At 40.7% G+C, this 19,044-nt stretch overlaps 5 protein-coding genes across 8 annotated transcripts; 3 read left to right on the top strand and 2 right to left on the bottom strand.

Moving 5' to 3' along the window:
• The first annotated feature begins 596 nt into the window (after nucleotides 1-596).
• Nucleotides 597-4,054, top strand: LOC103985849 (peptide methionine sulfoxide reductase A3). Its single transcript, XM_009403708.3, has 2 exons — nucleotides 597-1,130; nucleotides 3,623-4,054. Exons 1-2 carry the CDS (start codon nucleotides 612-614, stop codon nucleotides 3,872-3,874), a joined length of 771 nt encoding a protein of 256 aa, XP_009401983.2. The 5' UTR covers nucleotides 597-611; the 3' UTR covers nucleotides 3,875-4,054.
• Nucleotides 4,055-4,432: 378 nt separating this feature from the next.
• On the bottom strand, nucleotides 4,433-6,061 carry LOC103985851 (nucleoside diphosphate kinase 1). The gene is made up of 4 exons (XM_009403709.3): nucleotides 5,939-6,061; nucleotides 5,818-5,866; nucleotides 5,503-5,734; nucleotides 4,433-4,781 (listed from the first exon to the last, which is right to left on the bottom strand). Exons 1-4 carry the CDS (start codon nucleotides 5,987-5,989, stop codon nucleotides 4,667-4,669), a joined length of 447 nt encoding a protein of 148 aa, XP_009401984.2. The 5' UTR covers nucleotides 5,990-6,061; the 3' UTR covers nucleotides 4,433-4,666.
• A 616-nt stretch (nucleotides 6,062-6,677) lies between these two features.
• On the top strand, nucleotides 6,678-13,011 carry LOC103985852 (GATA transcription factor 26). 2 transcript variants are annotated; one of them, XM_009403710.3, is made up of 8 exons: nucleotides 6,678-7,207; nucleotides 9,152-9,517; nucleotides 9,984-10,416; nucleotides 10,582-10,654; nucleotides 10,748-10,851; nucleotides 10,937-11,123; nucleotides 11,253-11,373; nucleotides 12,350-13,011. In XM_009403710.3, the coding sequence occupies exons 1-8, from the start codon at nucleotides 7,168-7,170 to the stop codon at nucleotides 12,730-12,732; spliced, it is 1,707 nt and encodes a 568-aa protein (XP_009401985.2). In that variant the 5' UTR covers nucleotides 6,678-7,167; the 3' UTR covers nucleotides 12,733-13,011. The 2 variants fall into 2 exon arrangements, with proteins under 2 accessions (XP_009401985.2, XP_009401986.2); XM_009403711.3 differs by having other exon boundaries at nucleotides 6,681-7,207; nucleotides 9,996-10,416.
• Nucleotides 13,012-13,598: 587 nt separating this feature from the next.
• On the top strand, nucleotides 13,599-14,438 carry LOC103985853 (uncharacterized). Its single transcript, XM_009403713.3, has one exon. It carries the CDS (start codon nucleotides 13,729-13,731, stop codon nucleotides 14,302-14,304), a length of 576 nt encoding a protein of 191 aa, XP_009401988.2. The 5' UTR covers nucleotides 13,599-13,728; the 3' UTR covers nucleotides 14,305-14,438.
• Nucleotides 14,439-15,136: 698 nt separating this feature from the next.
• On the bottom strand, nucleotides 15,137-18,183 carry LOC135612706 (uncharacterized). Of its 3 annotated transcripts, none has more exons than XM_065109305.1 (3): nucleotides 17,123-18,183; nucleotides 16,998-17,038; nucleotides 15,137-15,837 (listed from the first exon to the last, which is right to left on the bottom strand). In XM_065109305.1, exons 1-2 carry the CDS (start codon nucleotides 18,167-18,169, stop codon nucleotides 17,018-17,020), a joined length of 1,068 nt encoding a protein of 355 aa, XP_064965377.1. In that variant the 5' UTR covers nucleotides 18,170-18,183; the 3' UTR covers nucleotides 15,137-15,837; nucleotides 16,998-17,017. The 3 variants fall into 3 exon arrangements, with proteins under 3 accessions (XP_064965377.1, XP_064965376.1, XP_064965375.1); XM_065109304.1 differs by having other exon boundaries at nucleotides 15,137-15,820; XM_065109303.1 differs by lacking the exon at nucleotides 15,137-15,837 and having other exon boundaries at nucleotides 16,073-17,038.
• Between the last annotated feature and the right edge of the window lie 861 nt (nucleotides 18,184-19,044).

Genomic DNA, 19,044 nt, shown 5'->3' with positions numbered 1-19,044 from the left:
TTTATATTTTAAATTTTCTTTTAACAATAAAAAATATTATTCATAATCTGAACTAAAATTTGCAATTTATATGGGGTCATGCAGTAAACAAATGGGATATAATGACACATTCGTACAAACTTTTCTTGGGGGAAAATGTAGGTTTGTGATATGATTTATCCTCCAAATATTTATTTTCCTCTTACATAGTTTTATTTTCCTTATGAAACAAAATTATCCAACATTGCGGAAAATAGATATCTAATAAACAAAAAAAAATGCGGTAAATACTCGTTCATAATGATAAAGAATTCATCATCATCATCATCATCAAGGAGACAAGAATCGTACGTGGCAGAGATTCATATGACGATCCGGTGTGTTTGCTGTTTTAGACATACACAGCGACATCCGAAGCATGATGCCATCTTGGCTTGCACGTGACACGTGGCCCGTTTAGAGGCCATAATTGAGCAAACTCCGGCCCAAGCCTCCCACCTGGAATTTCCACGCGTCTCTCGACAATTGGATACACGCATCCGATCTCCTTGCTATGCTTGTCCGTTTCTCGTTAACTGCTATCGGCTTACCAAGGTGGAACATTGCTTGTTAATCACGTCACCGTCACCACGATGCCCTTCCTTATCTTTAACCCCTCTGTCGCCGATGCGCCCCTCGTAGTGCTCGCCTACCACCGTCTCCCTAAATTTCCCATAAAGCCCCTCCTGTTTTCCCCTTGTTTCGAACCCTCGTCGTTCCCCTCCTCCGCGCCCTCCTGCATCAACCTCATGAGCTGGTTCGGCAAGTTAGGGTTCGTTCTCGGCGGCCGGGGGGCAGCGCCGCTGGCATCGTCGGCGATCGCGCAGGGGCGTGATGACGACGTGCCTGCGACCGGTCAGGAGTTCGCGCAGTTCGGCGCTGGTTGCTTCTGGGGCGTCGAGCTCGCCTTCCAGCGCGTGCCCGGGGTGACCAGGACCGAGGTCGGATACAGCCAGGGCAATCTCCACGAGCCGACCTACGAGGACGTCTGCTCCGGGACGACCAACCACTCCGAGATCGTCCGAGTGCAGTACGACCCTCGGGGGTGCAGCTATGGCGACCTGCTCAACGTCTTCTGGGCTCGGCATGACCCCACCACCGTCAATCGCCAGGTAAAACCTTTGACGCCTTGAAGAACTTTGATCTGATCGATATTTCTCTTATTACATGTTGGTACTTGATATTATTCTAGTTCTTTTGTGTTCGATTGGTACTTGATCGAACTGATAGCTTATCGGTACAACTTTTCTGGTTCTTCTCTCTATCAAGCACCTTTTGTTTTCAGATGTGACTTGACTTCTTTGCCAAGTCTTCTCGATCACTAGCAATTCCTTGTTAGATCGATCTGAAATGCAATAATAGTTCTGTTGGATGTGTAAGATGAATTGATTTGATACAACCACATACGATAGGATGTCATAGCGATAGGTTGGATATTGTTGGTGAATCTGAAAATTGAATTTCGATCGGCATATGGTGTACCTCTCATATGGGATTGCTTGATAGATGATCAAAGAAATAAGGTAACAGGGATGAGTTTCTGGATTTCTAAAAAAATCGTGCTTCTTCGAATACATGAAAGTTCTATAGGGTTTATGGTTGAGTTGCAGAGCTTTGGATAAGCTTATTACTTTAGAGAGTTTGGCATGTGTTTTTGTGGTGTATCTGTATCTTGTAGAAGCGCTGGTGAAGATTGTGTAGTCTTAAAGTGTTATTTATCTTTTGAACTCAAAACCTTGGCTTCTCGATTAGAACACAAGCACAGTGAGGGAGCATTTGGCTTTCTATGAAATCTATGAAACCCAGAGAGAGAGAGAGAGAGAGCAGTCAGGTTCAAGATAAAGGAAGTGCATTTGGCTCCTTTAGGATCTGATTTATGATCAAAGAAGCTTCAAAAAGCTTCATCAGCCTGGTCTATCTGTGTAGTAACAAGAAACCCTGTTCTCGTTTGAAAATTTTAGCCTATATGGCAAAACATCATTGATAGTTGAATTTTTTGGCTGGTATCACCATGAAGAGAATGCACGGCATGAAGAATATAACATGGCAATCAAGAACGGGCTGAAGTTTATGAAACAAAGCATGTTGAGAATGAAGTAGATACATATAGAAGGAGATATTCTATGAATAATCTTGATAAGGATTCAATTGTATCTTTGGTATTAAGAGGCAAATGAAAGCCACCATAAGTTGTAAAGGCATCCAAATAAATTTAAGAATTTAGGATCAAGTTTGACGCTGGAACTTGGAACAGGGCTAGATCTCCAAGAGTTTATTATTATATTGAACTAGTTAGGTTCCATTTAGTTTGAATCAATTAAAACAGCATAAACTTGTGCAATTAATTTGAACTCGCCACAACAAGCCTGGGATTGGTCAAAATCAAATGGAAGTGGCTGGACTAGTTGAAACTTGTCCTGTTGGAATGTGTCCCTCTGTGTTTGTTGCAATCAATTGATTTCAGTTTATTCAGATGACCATGGTTGATTTTCTATTGAACTTGACCTGATTTCACTTTCTTGAGTCCTTTGTGATTGGCTAAGACCAGTGGCAGTTGTTGGATTGTAATTCTTTAGGCATCAGTTAGTTTCATTCCAATCCTTTCCGTGGCAAGTGTCCATTTCCCTTGTGGTTGTGAATGATTCTCTCTCTCTCTCTCTCTCTCTCTCTCTCTCTCTCTCTCTCTCTCTCTCTCTCTCTCCTTCCATGGTTTTTGCAGGAAGTAACCCAGATCTTTTTCCCTGGATCTACCAAATTATACACTGAAAAAAAGTGAATTTCATTCAGTAAAGAACCAAAGTCAATATGATCCCATGATTTGTTTGGCATTCTTGTTGACGTTATGCATTAAGATATGTAAATTAAGGGCAAGTTGATGGGCCTATTTATTGTTTTGTTTACATATAACATTATAAGGTTAGGTTATGAAAGGTTTCATTGTTCTCATTTGTGCATTGCTACCTAGTGCATGACGCTCCTGCCAATACGGGGTCCGAGAAAAGTCAATGTTTGTAGTCTTATCTTTCAATAATTAAAGAGGCTGGTTTCGTGACTCGAACCGAGGCTCCCACTAATGCAGGGTTTGGAGAGGGTCAATGGGAATCAAATAGATTTACTGATGAAACCCAATAATACATGACTAATGTGTATACCTGTCGCAGTTTCTTCATTGATTGTTTAGAGATGTAGAAAATTTGAGAATTAATGATCACATGGACCATATGTCTCAGGCCTTGTTTCCAGAGTTACAAATCCAATAACTTGTGACTATGATGATGTATCGTCGTGCAAAAACATTAAGAAGTAGATTAGTTTAGATGCATGATACTGTATAACCTTGAAAAAAAAGAAAAGAGAGAAAAGGATGAACTCAGGATATGAGGTTTCAGCTAATAGTAGTTTGAGGAGAATCAACATATGCAACATTACCCTTACAAAAAGGAAAAACTATTTCCTAACTCAAACCAAACCATAGTTGTCCATACCGAAGCTTGCCCTCTACCATACAATTGGCATTCAAGTATCAACAACCTTAAAAGAATGTATACCTAGCGATTGGCATTCAAATTGTTAAAAGTCTGGTGGTGTTTACATTTGCATGCAGGGAAATGATGTTGGGACCCAGTATCGCTCTGGAATATATTTCTACACAGCAGAACAAGAAAAAGCTGCCCGAGAATCTATGGAGAGGCACCAGAAGGCCTTGAGCAGGAAGATTGTGACGGAAATCCTTCCTGCAAAGAAATTCTACAAGGCAGAGGAGTATCATCAGCAGTATCTCGAGAAAGGTGGGCGCTTTGGGCACAAACAGTCTGCATCCAAAGGTTGCTCTGACCCTATCCGCTGCTACGGATAAAAAAAAAAGGCTAGTGATAATAACAATCCCAAAACTGCAGCATAGTTTGTTCTTCCATAAAGATATGATATATATAGATAGTGTTGTGATATGAGCTCCATATATTCTGATTTGAGATCTTGAAACTGTCGATATGATATATTTAAGCTTAAAGGAAACTATTATATGTCTTGTTAGGTAGAGCCAGCAGTCATCATATTTTTCTGGCACTTATAGCTTGCATTGTGATGGGGCACACAGAGCATCTATTTCTTTTTTGATATGGTATGATGCTGGATTGCTTTGTGATTGTCCAAGTTATCTTCAGATTCATACCTGGAAACTCTCGGAACATGTTAAAAACCAAGCTGACCGGTGGTTCTGTGTTGCAGTCCATTGTTTAGCAAGTCATTTTGCCTCCTTGCTTTTTATTTTTGAAGCTCGAGTTTTCATCTCCGTGTTTCCTCGGTTTGTGACATCCTGAGTCAAGAATAACAATCAGACGGCCCTAAGCTAAGTAAAACAACAAACGTCCGGCAGATTAGAGATTGGCCTTGAGAAATATTCTCGCAAATACTCTGGAAAAACAACGATAGATGCCACCAAATAGCCAGTAAGTTTGGGTGGGGAATACACGACCAACATGACATAACTTTCAAATTGTCCCAGACGCTTGGATTAACCAAGCAAATGTCGGAGCTTAAGGAAATATATAAGAGGACGCTTGGGTTAACCAAGCAAATATCGGAGCTGAAGGAAATAAATAGGACCACTGGTCAACCATGACAATTTAAGGCAGCAAATAGTTCATCCCTACTCGTAGATCCAGGGGTGGAGGTTGCTCTGCCACTCGGCAACACCTTCAGGAAACCACAAAGCAATCTCTTTGCTCGCACTCTCGATCGAGTCGCTTCCATGAATGACATTCCTGCACAGAAGCAGCATATCTCTATGTCAGGCCACTTTGCATATCGGATTTGATTGAAGGTAAAACCCATAAGTTGTTTCTAGAAAGCATTAATTCAAAGTAGATACTGCATTATGTCCACTGAAAAGAAGCATCATTTCTGTGGGTTGCCTCTTTTCCTTCTGGATTTTACCTTTCTTGCTTCCTTGTTTTACCCTAAATCCAAAAGCACTAGCATTCATGAACAAGTCGTAGCATGACTGCAATCTTACTGTGCATGAACACCAGTAGTTGATGATGGACATAATATATCTTTGAATCCAAGGTAAAAAGAACTTTGTTCATTTACCTGTCTTAGCAAAGTAGGCTAACTTTCAAATCTATCTGACATGTACCCCTTTAATTTTGTGTCATGCAACCTGCAATGTACCCCTTTTCCAAGTCTATCATCCTGACATATTTGTATTGCTCTTCCCTTTCACTTAGCTCAAGATAGGAAGAGCATATACCGTTTGGATCAGCCACAAAATTCTTACCCAATCAAAAGGCGTTGAACTCCTCAGTGGCATGAGATAAATGAAATTGTTCTAAATTAATCGAAATGCAAAATCATGTCATATAGATAACTTGAAGACCGTAAAACCAAAATTAACCAACTGTAATCCACTCAAATACGCTACTCAAAAAGTATTCCTGCTATCTGTAACGGATCAAATTAAGATAGTAGGGAAAAGGAAATCACCTGCCGATCTCGATCGCAAGGTCCCCGCGGATGGTGCCGGGGGCGGAGTCAGCCGGGTTGGTGGCGCCGATGATCTTGCGACCAGTGACAACCACGTTCTTCCCCGCCCACACCATCGCGACCACGGGACCCGAGATGATGTACTCCACCAGTCCCGCAAAGAAAGGCTTCGCAGAGAGGTCGGCGTAGTGCTTCTCGGCGAAGGAGCGCTCCACGCTCACCATCTTCAAGCCTGATGCATGGCACCAAAACCAGATTCGATCCTCCTCTATCTTCACAAGGAACAAAACGAGCCGCGGCAGGTAACAATCTTACCTTTCAAGTAGAAACCCTTCTTCTCGAATCGGCTAATGATTTCCCCAACCTGATGCACGAATCAAAGAATTTCACTGAATCAAAAGGAAAAAAAAATCCTCGAATAGAAAAAGAAATCTACCAGTCCTCGTTGGACGCCATCAGGCTTAATCATGATAAAGGTCTGCTCCATCTCTGAGCTGGGGCTTCCTTTCCCTTCTCTCACCGACGCAACCTAAAACCCTAGCTTGAGACGAGAGAACCAAAGGCAATATAGCCTATATATATAGGCGAAGCGAGAAAGAGCCAAAGGCGGCCTACAAAACGCCAACAATAGCTTCATCCATAGAAAATTCTGGAAGCACTGTCGTAATGTGGGCTCAGCTCAATACTCGTTCATGGGCTTTAGGCCCAATTGGTAGCCCAATTATGTTCTTGATGGGCTTTCCTTTGTATAGATACATAACTTTTGCTTCTTAAGTAATTGAAGGTGTTGGCAACGTGTTAAATATGCTAAATTGGACGGAATGCCCGTAAAAATTTATACGGAAATGCGATTTATATCATGTATGTGATGTGATAACATCAAAATCATCTTTTTTTTGAAGTAACTATTATCTATTGTTCATGAAAAATCTAGGAAATGTACTTGAAATATTTCTAAGTAATAATATCTGATGTCAATATATATATATATATATATATATATATATTTATTGTGCATCTCCTCTTTTAAGAAATGGTGTACCACACGAAAGATATCTTTTAAGAAAGGGATTAAGTGCTTGGCATTTGGTCATTTAGTAGTAAGCACACAAACCCCACCCCATTCCATATTCGTTCAACCATGGAGGAGGAGATGGTGGAGAGAAGGCAAGGCTTCCCCACCTATTCACCTCATCTCCTTTTTGCCCCACCATTTAATTTGATTGCACAGTGGACTCATCCCTTCCATTGGATTGCTTAGACTCCAAATCACACCGCCCCAATCTGACCCTCTATTTTTCTATTGTTCTCTTTCTTCTTCATTCTTCCAGTCTCTCTCTATCCTTCTCTCTCCCACCTCTTTCCTCTTTCCTCTTTCCTTCCCCCTTCCCCACACTCCCTGGTCGTCTTGGACTGGGAAGAAGAATTCTAGAGTTTGGTGTTGGTGTTTATTCAAGAGCAGCCAGTGCTTGCTTTTAGTATTGGCGAGTCTTTCAGGACCCAGTGGTTTGGTTTGGGGAGGCCTGCAAGAAGATCTTGTATAAATCCTTCTAATTTTAGCGGAAATTCTCACATAAAAACACGATTTTTGTTTTTTTTAGCTTCCCTGTGTTTTGGCTCGATTTGTATTGGGATTAAAAGGGGAGGAGGAAAGGAGTGGTACGTATGGGAAAGCAAGGACCTTGCCGCCATTGTGGAGTTACAAGTGAGTTCTTATCCATGTTTATGAGCGATTTTGGATCTCTTTCTTGACTCTCTGATTTGTTTCTTTCTCTTTTTTTCTTGTTTTTTGGGTTCTATTTTTTATGTTTTAATTTATTATTATTATTATTTTTTTTCTTTCTTCTTGTTCTTCTTCCAATTAATTCTGCTCCCCCAGGTGGTTGCTTGCCTGCAGATTTAATCACCAATACTTACTGAAGGCATTTTGTGATGCAAAGGTTTCATGTTATGGTCCTAAGAATCATAGGGTTTTTGGCTGTTTCCTTCTATTTGTTGCCCCGCATCCTGTTCTTCTAAGCCTGCATATTACCAATTAAATCTAATTGAAGTCTGTTCTTCGTTTTGTTAAGTTCTACCTCTATTTTTATCATTTTAAATCCACAGGTGACGTTTTTGTACCCTTTGCAGTTTCATGACTCCAAATTGCTTCTTTGAAGCATCTCAATATCTATGCCAAACAAACATCCTCAAAATAAAGGACTTTTAGCAGTGACAGAAAAAATTATTTTAGGGAGATTCCAGTGACCTGCAATGGGGATTGCAAATTGGAGGCTGTGTTTCCTTCTTCCTGCTTTGGAAGTCAGCAGAAGACTAGGCCACTACTTGTTTAGAGTGATTTCCCTTGGTAGTTTGTCCACTGGCAGAAAAATTTAGTTTACCACAATGGAATTTGTACATTGTATTTAACTGGATGCAATTAGATGGAATTTCATAATGAAGACATTACTCACTGACTATTGTTGGGACATCCAATATCATGCCATTGGACTGGCTGCATTTGTAGGTTCTAGTTCGGTAGATATTCCAAATTCGGATGCATCCGAAAATGAAATTTGTTTGACATGTTTCCAATAATACTTAACTGGAAGAGAATGCAACAATTAAGACAAAAGTTCACAATAAATCTTATGGGAGAAGTGATGTCTCTCTAGGTTTGTGTTCCTACTCCACATTGATCTTCAAAGAGTTTATCATGTTGTACCATACTTTGGAAACACCAATTTCTTGTTCACAAAGCACATTTACTTAGAAAATAGGGCTAACTGCTATTCAGTCCATTCTGTGATGCCAAAAGCTAAACTCTTCTTTTATTGATTACTTACTATGAGCTTCATAGATGATAATAAGCATTTGATTATTTCAAGTAGCAAATGACATTCGTTGTCTGATTTTCCCTTAGTCTCCGATAAATTTTCTTTTGGTCACCCGGTTTTAGGATGTGTTTTTAGAACTCAAATCGGAAGTTATATGAATATCCATTGGTAGCATCCATGTGGTTCTGTTTTTCTTGTTTGTTAATAAGACTTCTTACTTGTCAGATAATCACACCATGCTGTGTCTGTTGGTACAGATTATAAAAGATATTTATTGATTAACAAACTTGTTATTCTCTTTTATTGTTCAAACATTATCCAAAAAATAGACAATCAAATTCGGGCATTAGGAACTTAGGATTCTAATAGCAATTCGAAGTTGATGGCCTAAGACAGGAAAAACAAATTACGCTCAGGTAATAGTCATCTAAACGGGTTTATCATGCTGGTTATGGTTCATGGTGTGCTGATTTTTATTGGATTGGTTAGGCCAATATTACATACTGTTTGCTTGCATGAGTATGGTTTCTGGAAGGATATGATCGATGCAATTCTCATGTTCTACTTCAGTTACCTTTGAACTAGCATATCTTTTCATGGGTATTGAACACTGGGTTCCTTTTGTTCATTTGTTAACATAATTCAGTCATCTTTGTCTTCATTGATAAGCTTATTGCGTTTGTCTTCCTTATTTTCACTTGTGTTTGTTTGAAGGGCAAGAAAACTTGTTTTAGTTAAGAATTTGCATTTCCATGTCACTATTCTCTTTGACTTATATAGGCTTAAGGTTTGTGTTTCTGAGCAATCATATGCTGAAGCTTAATATTGAATAGGTACCCCTCTTTGGCGGAATGGGCCACCTGAAAAACCAGTTTTATGCAATGCATGTGGTTCGAGGTGGAGGACCAAGGGTTCATTGACAAACTATGTACCACTACATGCTCGTGAAGCCTTTGATTCAGATGAGCTAAAAGTTCCAAAAATAAAAAATATATCCTTTAAGCCTAAAGAGCATAAGTTGCAAAAGAAAAAGCAAAGCAATAATATATTGGAAAGTGAATGTGAAATACAGTATTGTGATCAAAACTTTCATAAGATTGCCGAGGGAGACACAAGCAATCGATCCAGTTCTGGCTCAGCCATATCAGGTTCAGACAGCTGTGTACAATTTGGCACCACTGATGCAAGTGATGTAACAGGTTATTATTATTTTTGTTATTTGTTAGCCGTGGGCAATATTCTTTCTTGATCAAAAACTTGACTTCCTTTTTTGAGAACCTAAAAGATGTATAATGCACTGACTTTCTTGTTCTAGCTGGTTTGCTTGCATATTTCCTCTTCCTGAAGTGAAGGTTCTTATATTGCAAATTAAACAATACAGTTTTGGATTTGGCTATCAGATTTTAGTAAGTTAGATATGCATCCATTGCAAGCTAAATGAGTAAGACAAGCTTTCTTTGGTTTATTAGATTTTCTGCTATACTTTTTATTACCATGTGATGAGATATAGGTAGACACCAAAACATGGTAGTTTCATATAAGAGTTCTGGTACATAAAGGTTATTTGCAACTTTCAGCATCAAGTATCTGGAATTTCTTATTGATGTCATGTTAGGCTCTTGCCTGTCACCATAATTTATGTATTGTCATTCAAAAGCTTTTTAGTTTGCTTTTCAGGTTCAGTGCAATCAAATGTATGGGATTCACTTGTGCCATCAAAGAGGAGGACATTTGTGACTCGCCCAAAGCCTTCTCCTGTTGAAAAGCTTACAAAGGACCTATGTTCCATATTGCATGAAGAACAAGCTTCTAATTTGTCAATAACCTCAGAAGATGATTTACTTTATGAAAGTTTAACTCCATTTGACTCTTCGGAGATCGGGTATGGAGGTGTACTGATTAAACATCCAAACTCGAAATCTGTCGAGGAGGAATCAGAAGCCAGCTCACTTCCAGTGGATAAATCATATCTTCGTAATGAAAGTTATACAGGTTCATCCTTTCCAGTAAATATTGAAGGCAAAGGGACAAGTTTTCTGAATTCTGGTACTGGCACAATGAAGTCTACAACACAATTGGCTAAAGAGAATGTGAAAAGGTACTTTCTTGCATACACAAAGGAACAAGAGAGAAGCTTATCCATGGATGATGCTCTTCAGGATCAGACTTATTGAAAACAGAATATTACTTCTCGCTAAACTCATATTAGTTGCAAAATTAACCTAATTGAATCTTAAACATGCTTTGTTTCTGTCCCTTGCAGGGGTAAAATTTCACATGAAAAGTTAAAAATCCTGCGAGACAGAGAATCTCCCCTGACTTCTGCAGATTTAAATGTAAGAATGTAGTTCTTTTATGTTTTTAGTTTCTACATCAGTGCCTTATAGTCTATTTTAATGGGATCTGATTTGACCACTTTCCCTTGGTAGATTATTGTCAAGTATGATGTTTTCATGAAATACCTGACATACGAGGAACGGCAACAATTGATGAAATATCTGCCATCTATAGACACTGTGAAACCTCCTGAAAGGTTTGTTGCATATGTATAACTTTATTCTTCTAATGAGATGAAGTTGCTCTCCTGTTCTCATACTTTCTTATTCTTGATTTGGCAGCCTCAAAAACATGTTTGCCAGTCCCCAATTCCTGGAGACATTGTCTTACTTCCAGCAACTGCTTCAGGAAGGAGTTTATGATCTCTCCTTGTCAGGAGCAAATGCTGAGGAGTGTAGGAACCTGAAAAGGCTTGTACTACTAAATTGTTCAAATCTTCAATGGTTGGAGTGCTATCAAAAAATAAAGGTAAAAGAATTGGTCTTTACAAACTAAGCATAGGGTGCAAATCTGATGAGAATTTTGTATACTGAGCTCTTTGAATTTTAAATGGTTATTTGGTGTTCCGATTGATTATGAAAACCTCATTTGTTTTAGGATGCACCCTCCAAGAAGACAAGAGGAGGAAATGGAACATCTCCCAGACGGAAGCTTACTGGTCTTTCCAATTTCTCATCCCTGAAAAGGCATCATGATAAGCAAAACCGCGACTATCCAGGTTTGCTTCTTCGATGTTTCTGCTAAACAAATAAAATATGTGAATGACCTTCACAGCATTAGTTACAAAAATTGTGTATGTGAAATGGTTTGTTTTTCATATGGTAATATTATTTCCAGAGTTGGTGAAAGTTGTAAAGCTACTTTTTCTGCACAACCATGCATGATTTTGATGGTAATATCAACCAGAAAGAGAGAGATTAAATGTACATTTTTTAGAAGAGACATACATATTTATCTCGACTGTCATACATGTCGTACTGGGATACCTAGGACTTCATTTTTTTGCTTTGTTGTTTTAGTCATCAACAACAATGCATGTCCTGAATGCAACTAGCAACCTCCCCAGACTCCATATGACCCTACATGTACATGTTGTTTTAGACAATACATGTCATAGCTAGCATGACCCTCCCCAGACCCCGCGCTGGTGGGAGCCTCATAAACTGGGTACATCCTTTTTGTTTTAGTTATCAAGGGAGACAAAGTCATGCTAGCTAGAGCTTTGATCCTTTTGGGCCAGTTAGATTGCCTAATTAAAGTTTCTCGACAATGTAGGATCATGTTTATATTAGGGCATCACATTTATCTTAAGGACTGATGGAGCACGATTATGATGGTTCTGTTTTCTATAGATTCTAGAACTTCAATGAATACCACGATGCTGTAACCTAGGAATCACATATTTATCATCGTAATCTCCACTTTGAGTTGTTAAATTTTCTTTTCTTTCTATACAAGTTTTTTCCATAGAGAACAAACAATTTGTATAGTTTGTAAAGCTTTGGGATGTGACACTTAAAAAAGCAAATGCTTTTCATCTTAGATGGAAATTGTGTCAATCATAACCATTATAAAGAAATTTATAGTTTTCCATATTTAAGTATCTACTACTTTCGAAATGTGTTTTTGCAAATCAGATAGTTGACTTGTTAGTTGACTTGTCTCTCCTAACATAATTGGTAAATGAATTTCAGAGCTAAGCACCATGAGAAGCTCGAAAAAAGTATGCAAATCTGGACGCATGAGCCCTCCAAGATGTTCAACTCAGCTGGAATCTAGTATAGTTTCCAAAGTAACCGATGACACGGTGGACATTGCAGATCACGAAGGTGGTTGCTCGAGTCCAAGAAGAGTTTTGGCATCTCCTGATGATAGGAGCTCCATGCTAGCCTCGGTGCAGTTCATCGCCGACAGTCCCGAATGCGACTTGCTTCTGGATGTGCCTTCCGGTGCATCATTTGCCGAAGCGGAACTTCTGTACCATCCATGGAAACAGAAAACGAACCGGAATGGTTCCTCGACGGAGAGTGGAGTTGAAGCTTCCGACCACCCATCTTCAAGTTTCACCAACAAATAGTCAAGGCGTTGGTGGCAGACACAGTAGTATAATCGAATCGATCGTTTCCCTTTGAACATAACCGAAGGACGAGTGCCTGAAATATGGTGTTAAACAGTCTTCTTCTCTCACCTCTGATAATTCACTCTACTTTTTCCAAGTACGCTGAAAACTAAGCGTTGCCTTTCTTTTATTCCCTGGCAAGACGGTTGTAATGTAACTCGAGGAGTAAAGGAGGAGTTTGTATAAACTGTAAAGAATTGGAGTTGCGGAGTTTATATATGTTGCTCGTCACCATTCCCTGTGCTTTGAAGCGCTGTTGTACAGACACAGTCGGAAGTGTTGCAGAGTGATTGATTTGGTCATAGTGTTGCTCTGTTCCCCTGCCTTTCCCGTCCAGATTGCGGCCACTCTGTCTGCAGCTGTAGAGAAAGGCTCCCAAGGCAGAGATCTCTTTCGAGTGCAATTGGAATTCAAGGCTTGCTTCTCCGGGGATCTCTTTCCGGAGAATGGACCAATCGGAAAACGCCATGACGAGCTTAATCTACGGTGTCGGATGGCTGCTGTTATCTACTGCTGCCTCGTAAGACTTCCTCTGCGTGTTTTGGTGAGACAACTCTGGCGTTGATGGCTGGAGAACAAAGAACGCATGCTGCCCTCGAGATCCGATCAGCGTGCCTTGCACGTGCGAGTTATGGAATTCTCATAGGATGATGATGATGATGATGATGATGTTCGTGGCTGCAATTGTGGGTCCCACGTGTTCAACCGTGAATGTGATGGAGCCACGCGGGATGAGGAAGTTTTGGGGATCGATCTTTGGTAAACGCGTGACTGCGACTCCCAGCTTTTAGGGGGCTTTAATGGGGAGAAATAAAAAGGACTAAAAAAGAAAGATACGTGTTGTCATCGCCCCAAGTCCCCACCTCGGCCATCGACCTCACGTTTTCTTCTTTCTCTCCAGCGAACAGGGGAACGGAGAGCCCACAGTCTTCCCCACCACCAAGGCGGAGCACAATGGCGACCTACGGCGGCGTCCTCCGGCGCTCCGCGGCCGTCGTGGAGCGCGCCCGCGACAGCGTTCGCTTGACCCGCAAGGCCCTGGCCCGCTTCGCCCGCCCACAGTCCTTCGCGGCCCCGCCCCACGCCGAGGCCGCCGCCGTCCGCGCCGTTCGCAACCTCCGCTCCTTCCGCCTCCACTACGCCCTCCTCCTCTGGGTCCTCCTCCTCGCCTCCCTCTTCCCCCGCCACCGCGCCACCATGCTCTTCCTCATGGCCGCATCCAAGCTCGCTCTCCTCTACGGCGCCCTCCTCAAGGCCTTCCCCAATTCCGCCCTCCTCCGCCGGATCTTGGACCGCAGGATATCCGCCGCGCTCGCGCTGACCGTGATCTGCGCCGTGCTCGTGATGACGGGGGCCGTGCCGCAGTTCCTGCTCGCCATGGGCATCGGCGTGCCGCTCGTGCTGTTCCACGCCCTGTTCCGCGTGCGGGACGATCTGACGGCCAGCAGCGAGGAGACGGCTGCCGGAACCGGTGGCGATCCGAGGCCGATCTCGGAGAAGAAGGGAGATCTCGAAATGGGATCTCGGTAACAACATCCTTAATTTTTTTGTACTCTTTAACTCATTTTATCCTTTCCCTTTTCTTAATTAATCTCATTCTACTTCTACTTTCTTCAATTCATCGATCTCTTTTCATCTTACTAAATGGAACTCGCGATGTATACTGATCGGAGGAAATGTAGCAATTGGAGATGGGTTGTGATCATGAGAACGAGTGTGCAGATTGCTTTGTGATGTAATTGTTGGTAGGATCGCTGGACATGCATATTGCTCTGCATCGTCTGCAGAGCAAAAGCTGGTGCTTGTTTTGCTGATTCACCACCTGCCAGTTTGATAGTAATGAAAGAAAATGTCTTTTATTCTAATTATAAGACTGCTGTAGCAAAATAGTTAGTCACATTAACAACATTGTAGTCTAGTAGATACATGACTTCTTAGTTCCATCCAATTATGCGATTGTAGGGAACCTGATGGGCGGCTAAATGGGCTGTCTGCTTTGTCCAAGTCTGTGTGCTGTCTGTCTCATGCTGGTTGAATGAAGTGCAATGAAAACTCCGATGCAATAACTATCATGTTTATTTCCTTTGATGAACAGACAAAATATTAGGTGTGGGATTCTCAAATCGTGTTGATGATGATTGTATTTACTTGTTAGGTGTAGCATTTGGATCATAAATTGTCAAACCAGACCACTACTGCCACCACAAGTCTACTTAGTTCATGACTGCATCCTTATAATTGAATTGCATCTTATTTGACTCTATTTATTATGCTTGTTCATGTCACAACAAGGAAAGCGTCAATTGACAGATATGTGATATTGTAATATAACAAGCACAGCTGTTTGGTAAAGCAGAATGTCCCCGTCTTTTGATGAAAGATATTCAATATTACTATACAAAGCACTCTCGAGTCAATGTAACTTTTTTCATAAAGAAAAAAGAACTAATCGATGATTCTTGATGAACAATTATCTAATGATACACCATTGATTGTTAGTAGCATATAAAAGCTTGAGAGGCATTACTTCTTCTTCACTAGTGACAGCATTTGAACATATCAACTGCACACCTCATCTCTCTGAAGACAGCATTCCCGTCCAAGCTTTACCGAGATGCGGTATTCATGACCTGAACATTGTTCTGATCGAATGTTAAACAAGTGTAAACATAAATGTATCGACTTTGACTTGTATCTACCGTGATCTCTTTCATCCGGTATTCATGACCTGAACACTGTTCTGATCGTGTAAACATAAATGTATCGACTTCGACTTGTATGATCTCTTTCATCCAGCATTACTAACAAGAAGTAGGCGGTTCAAATTTCACGCTCTGACAAGTTGGGTTGTTATGCTGTCATCCTTGCTTGACCCGCTGATGTTTTGCCAGTCTTGTTTGATCCAGTCAGTCAGTCTTTTGACTTGAAGAAAACCGGTGGCACCTTGAACCGTGTCTTCAAGACTTCAACCTGATCTCTGCAAGGATCAATGGCCTTCCAATGGACAAGGAACCCAAGGTTCAACTTCCATCTGCAACATCCCTTCCTGAAAATGACCAAGGTCTAAACGACCATAAGCACATTTGATCATGAATCAAACCTCATTACCCAGGCTAGCATGGTTTTGAACACAAGGATGAACACTGAAGAGTCAAACGGCAATTTATTGGGAAGAGAATCTTTTGCTTACACAGTAGAAAGCCACTAAAACACCCTCGACACGAGAACTTACCAAGTGATTGTTGGGTTTTCATCCAAAAGATTGTTATTTTCAGTTTACAAGAGATAAAGATGAATGTAAAAGAAACACAACTTTCATGACATACTTTGAAGTATATCGATTACGTACAGTGAATCTTGCATCCGCACAAAATTGGCACAGTGCAAAACTTGCTGATGAAAATCTTGTGCAGAAGGGACTGCATTAATATTACATATTCTACAGGAATTGACAGCATTTTCCCAGAAACCACATAAGAAGGTATGTCGATGCTATAGATAACAATCAAAACTCTGCATCTAATCATGTCAGTTTAAGGTTTTCTGCAAATAGACACACCGAATGATTAAACTGATCCAAGAATAATCGATTGATCTAAGCATAATAAAGCCCACTACAAGTTAAAGTTTATCCACAGCAGATACCTCTGAAATAGTAAGATAACCATGAAATCTTGTATAAACAAGAACATATTGCTTGCGAAAAAGACTGCATCAATTGTAGAACTTGCACACCACAAAATTACAACAGTGATTGTCTCCTTATATATAAGTACTTGTACAGAGTAAAACACACGTTATTAGATAAAGTCATCAAGGCACCCTGAGAATTGTGATTACCAGCTACAGATTCATTTAATATTTGCAAGGAGCAGATTGCGGTTACCCATCATAATACTAGATATAGTTAATGATAACTTCATTCCCTAACACTAACTAACAGATAATGGCTCCTCCAATACAAATTTTGATTGTCTGAGTACCAAATGCAGTTAAACAAGTGATTTATGTGGTCATACAAAATGTCTTGCCAAACCATAAATTCACACTAGCATGATAACTCTCACCACCCAGAATTGTGTTACAAAATGATCTCTCTTGTTCTAGATTGAAAAACAAGATTCCATGTGCACCTAAGAACAGCAAAATGACAGTACAACTCGAAACATACATTTGTTCTGGTACTAAGTGTGAACTTCAAAAGCTTGCTGATAAAATCCTACCTGGTCATCAGCCCACACTTTTACTTCGGCATCTTATCATCCTACAAACATATAAGGGTCTCCTTTGTTAGCACAATCATATGCTAAATAGAGCTAAAACTCAAAATTTGTATAAGCAGAATTACCTCGAGATCATACACACCAATCTGCGACCACCAGGGAGGTGGGAAGTCTATCCCCTTCATTTTTGCAATCTCCAGTATGTCAGTGTCGGCAAACCTTGTGTTGGGTTTTCCAGCAAACATCTTAATGGCATCAAGAAGATACATCCGCAACCGGTCATCTGCAACTGCAGACACCATTGCACTCAGGTTCACAGACGATTTCTCTCGAGCATGAGATGCACAACTAGTCCCCTCCTCTGATGGAGGACTTATGATGGATGCTGGCAGCTTCCTTGGCTCTGGAGTTGCTCTGGAGGCAGCATTTTGATCGCCAACTGCAGGCACCATTGCACTCGGGTTCTCAGGTGACTTCTCTCGAGCACGAGACGCGCAACTAGTCCCTTCCTCTAGTGTAGGGCTTATGATGGAAGCAGCATCTTGGTCTCCGATGGCACGATCCAGGAGCTCCGGTGATTCACGAGATTCGCATCTTCCCGTCAAGTCACTAGTTGCGCCACGGGGGTTATTTGATGGGAGATTGAGCTGTTGATCAAATTTCGATGGTTCTTCGCGGAAACCAAACCCTAGAATCCCAATGCCTTCTGGTGGCGATTCAGCAGTAGATTCCGTGGAAGAAACCTGCGTGCTCCTCAATCGCTTCTTCGAAACCCTAACTTCCTTGTTTCCGCCACCAGGGGACCCCGAACCATCCCGGCCGGCGTGGGGAACCTCTCCGGTGGGCGCATGCAAGAGATCAGCCCCGGTGGATGTTCTTCCCTCAAGGGGCGAGGACTGTACGAGGATGCCACCGGAGGAGGCGGCATCACCGGGCGCGGCGGGAGACTGAGAAGGAGAATATGGTAAGGATAGAAAGACGACGGGGGAGTCGGCATAAGGCATGTCGCTAAGCCCGACCCCGGAGGGGGAGGCGCAGTGGGGTGGGGACGAGGAGGAGTCGCTGTACAAGTCGACACGGTGGTCGTTGAGGAAGCGGGAGCACAGAAGGCGGTCTTCCTGAGAGGCGGAAACCTCATGACACTCGAGCTCGACGGAGGCAAAGAGGTCCATGGTACCTTATCGTCACCGCGACGCTTCTATCGTTATACCCTAATGGTTATTTAACTGATTTGATTTAAATATTAAAAATAATAATATCTAAAATACTTCTAACTATTTTTACGTACTTATTAAAGAAAATGATATTATTAATTAGTTTTTATCTGGAAATATTTTTTATTAATTTAATAAAGTGCCAACAGCGAAAGTAACATTACTACAAAAAAAAAAAAAGAAAAAAAGAAAAAAGGAAAGATGAGAGAGCGATGAATACGATAATGATCGACGACATATATTAATTAATGAAGATGAAAAAATATTTTCATCAAAGTAAAAATAAAAATCTCATATAAAAACTAATAATGGATCATCATCTCATCTTATAAAAACTTAATATCGAAGATTTTTTAAGATAAAATATCTAAAAACATTTATATTTATTTATAATTTTGATTAAATAATCAAGAGATAGATATCAACTAGTTACCAGCTTTTAGAGCATATATATCAAATTGACATGGTTAAATAAAAATTCAATGTAATATACATGCAATTTTATCTATTTATTTGAAGCGATGCTTTTGGATTGAAATGGGCGTTCGTGGAGGGATTTTACAGCTTAAACCTACTACGTTGGCCGTCGTCTCCTAATTAAGACTGCACCGGAATCAAAGATAATATTATTAGATTATATGATCCTTTATAATTAGATAAAATATATAATAAAATTAATTAAATCAAACGTCAAACTCATATGCACTCATGAACGAGAAGTTGGGAAAGAGAGACTATTCGGAGAATACCAGCAACTATAGTGCAAATTGAACTTAAATTTCCTGTTGCTCGAGTTCTCATATTTTCCGAAAGCTTCGTACTTGTGTTTGCCG

Source organism: Musa acuminata, chromosome BXJ2-5 (assembly GCF_036884655.1).
Source record: "Musa acuminata AAA Group cultivar baxijiao chromosome BXJ2-5, Cavendish_Baxijiao_AAA, whole genome shotgun sequence".
Classification (NCBI taxonomy): Eukaryota; Viridiplantae; Streptophyta; class Magnoliopsida; order Zingiberales; family Musaceae; genus Musa; species Musa acuminata.
Note: the sequence above shows the minus strand (reverse complement) of the source record. Positions and strands in the feature narration are given on the sequence as shown.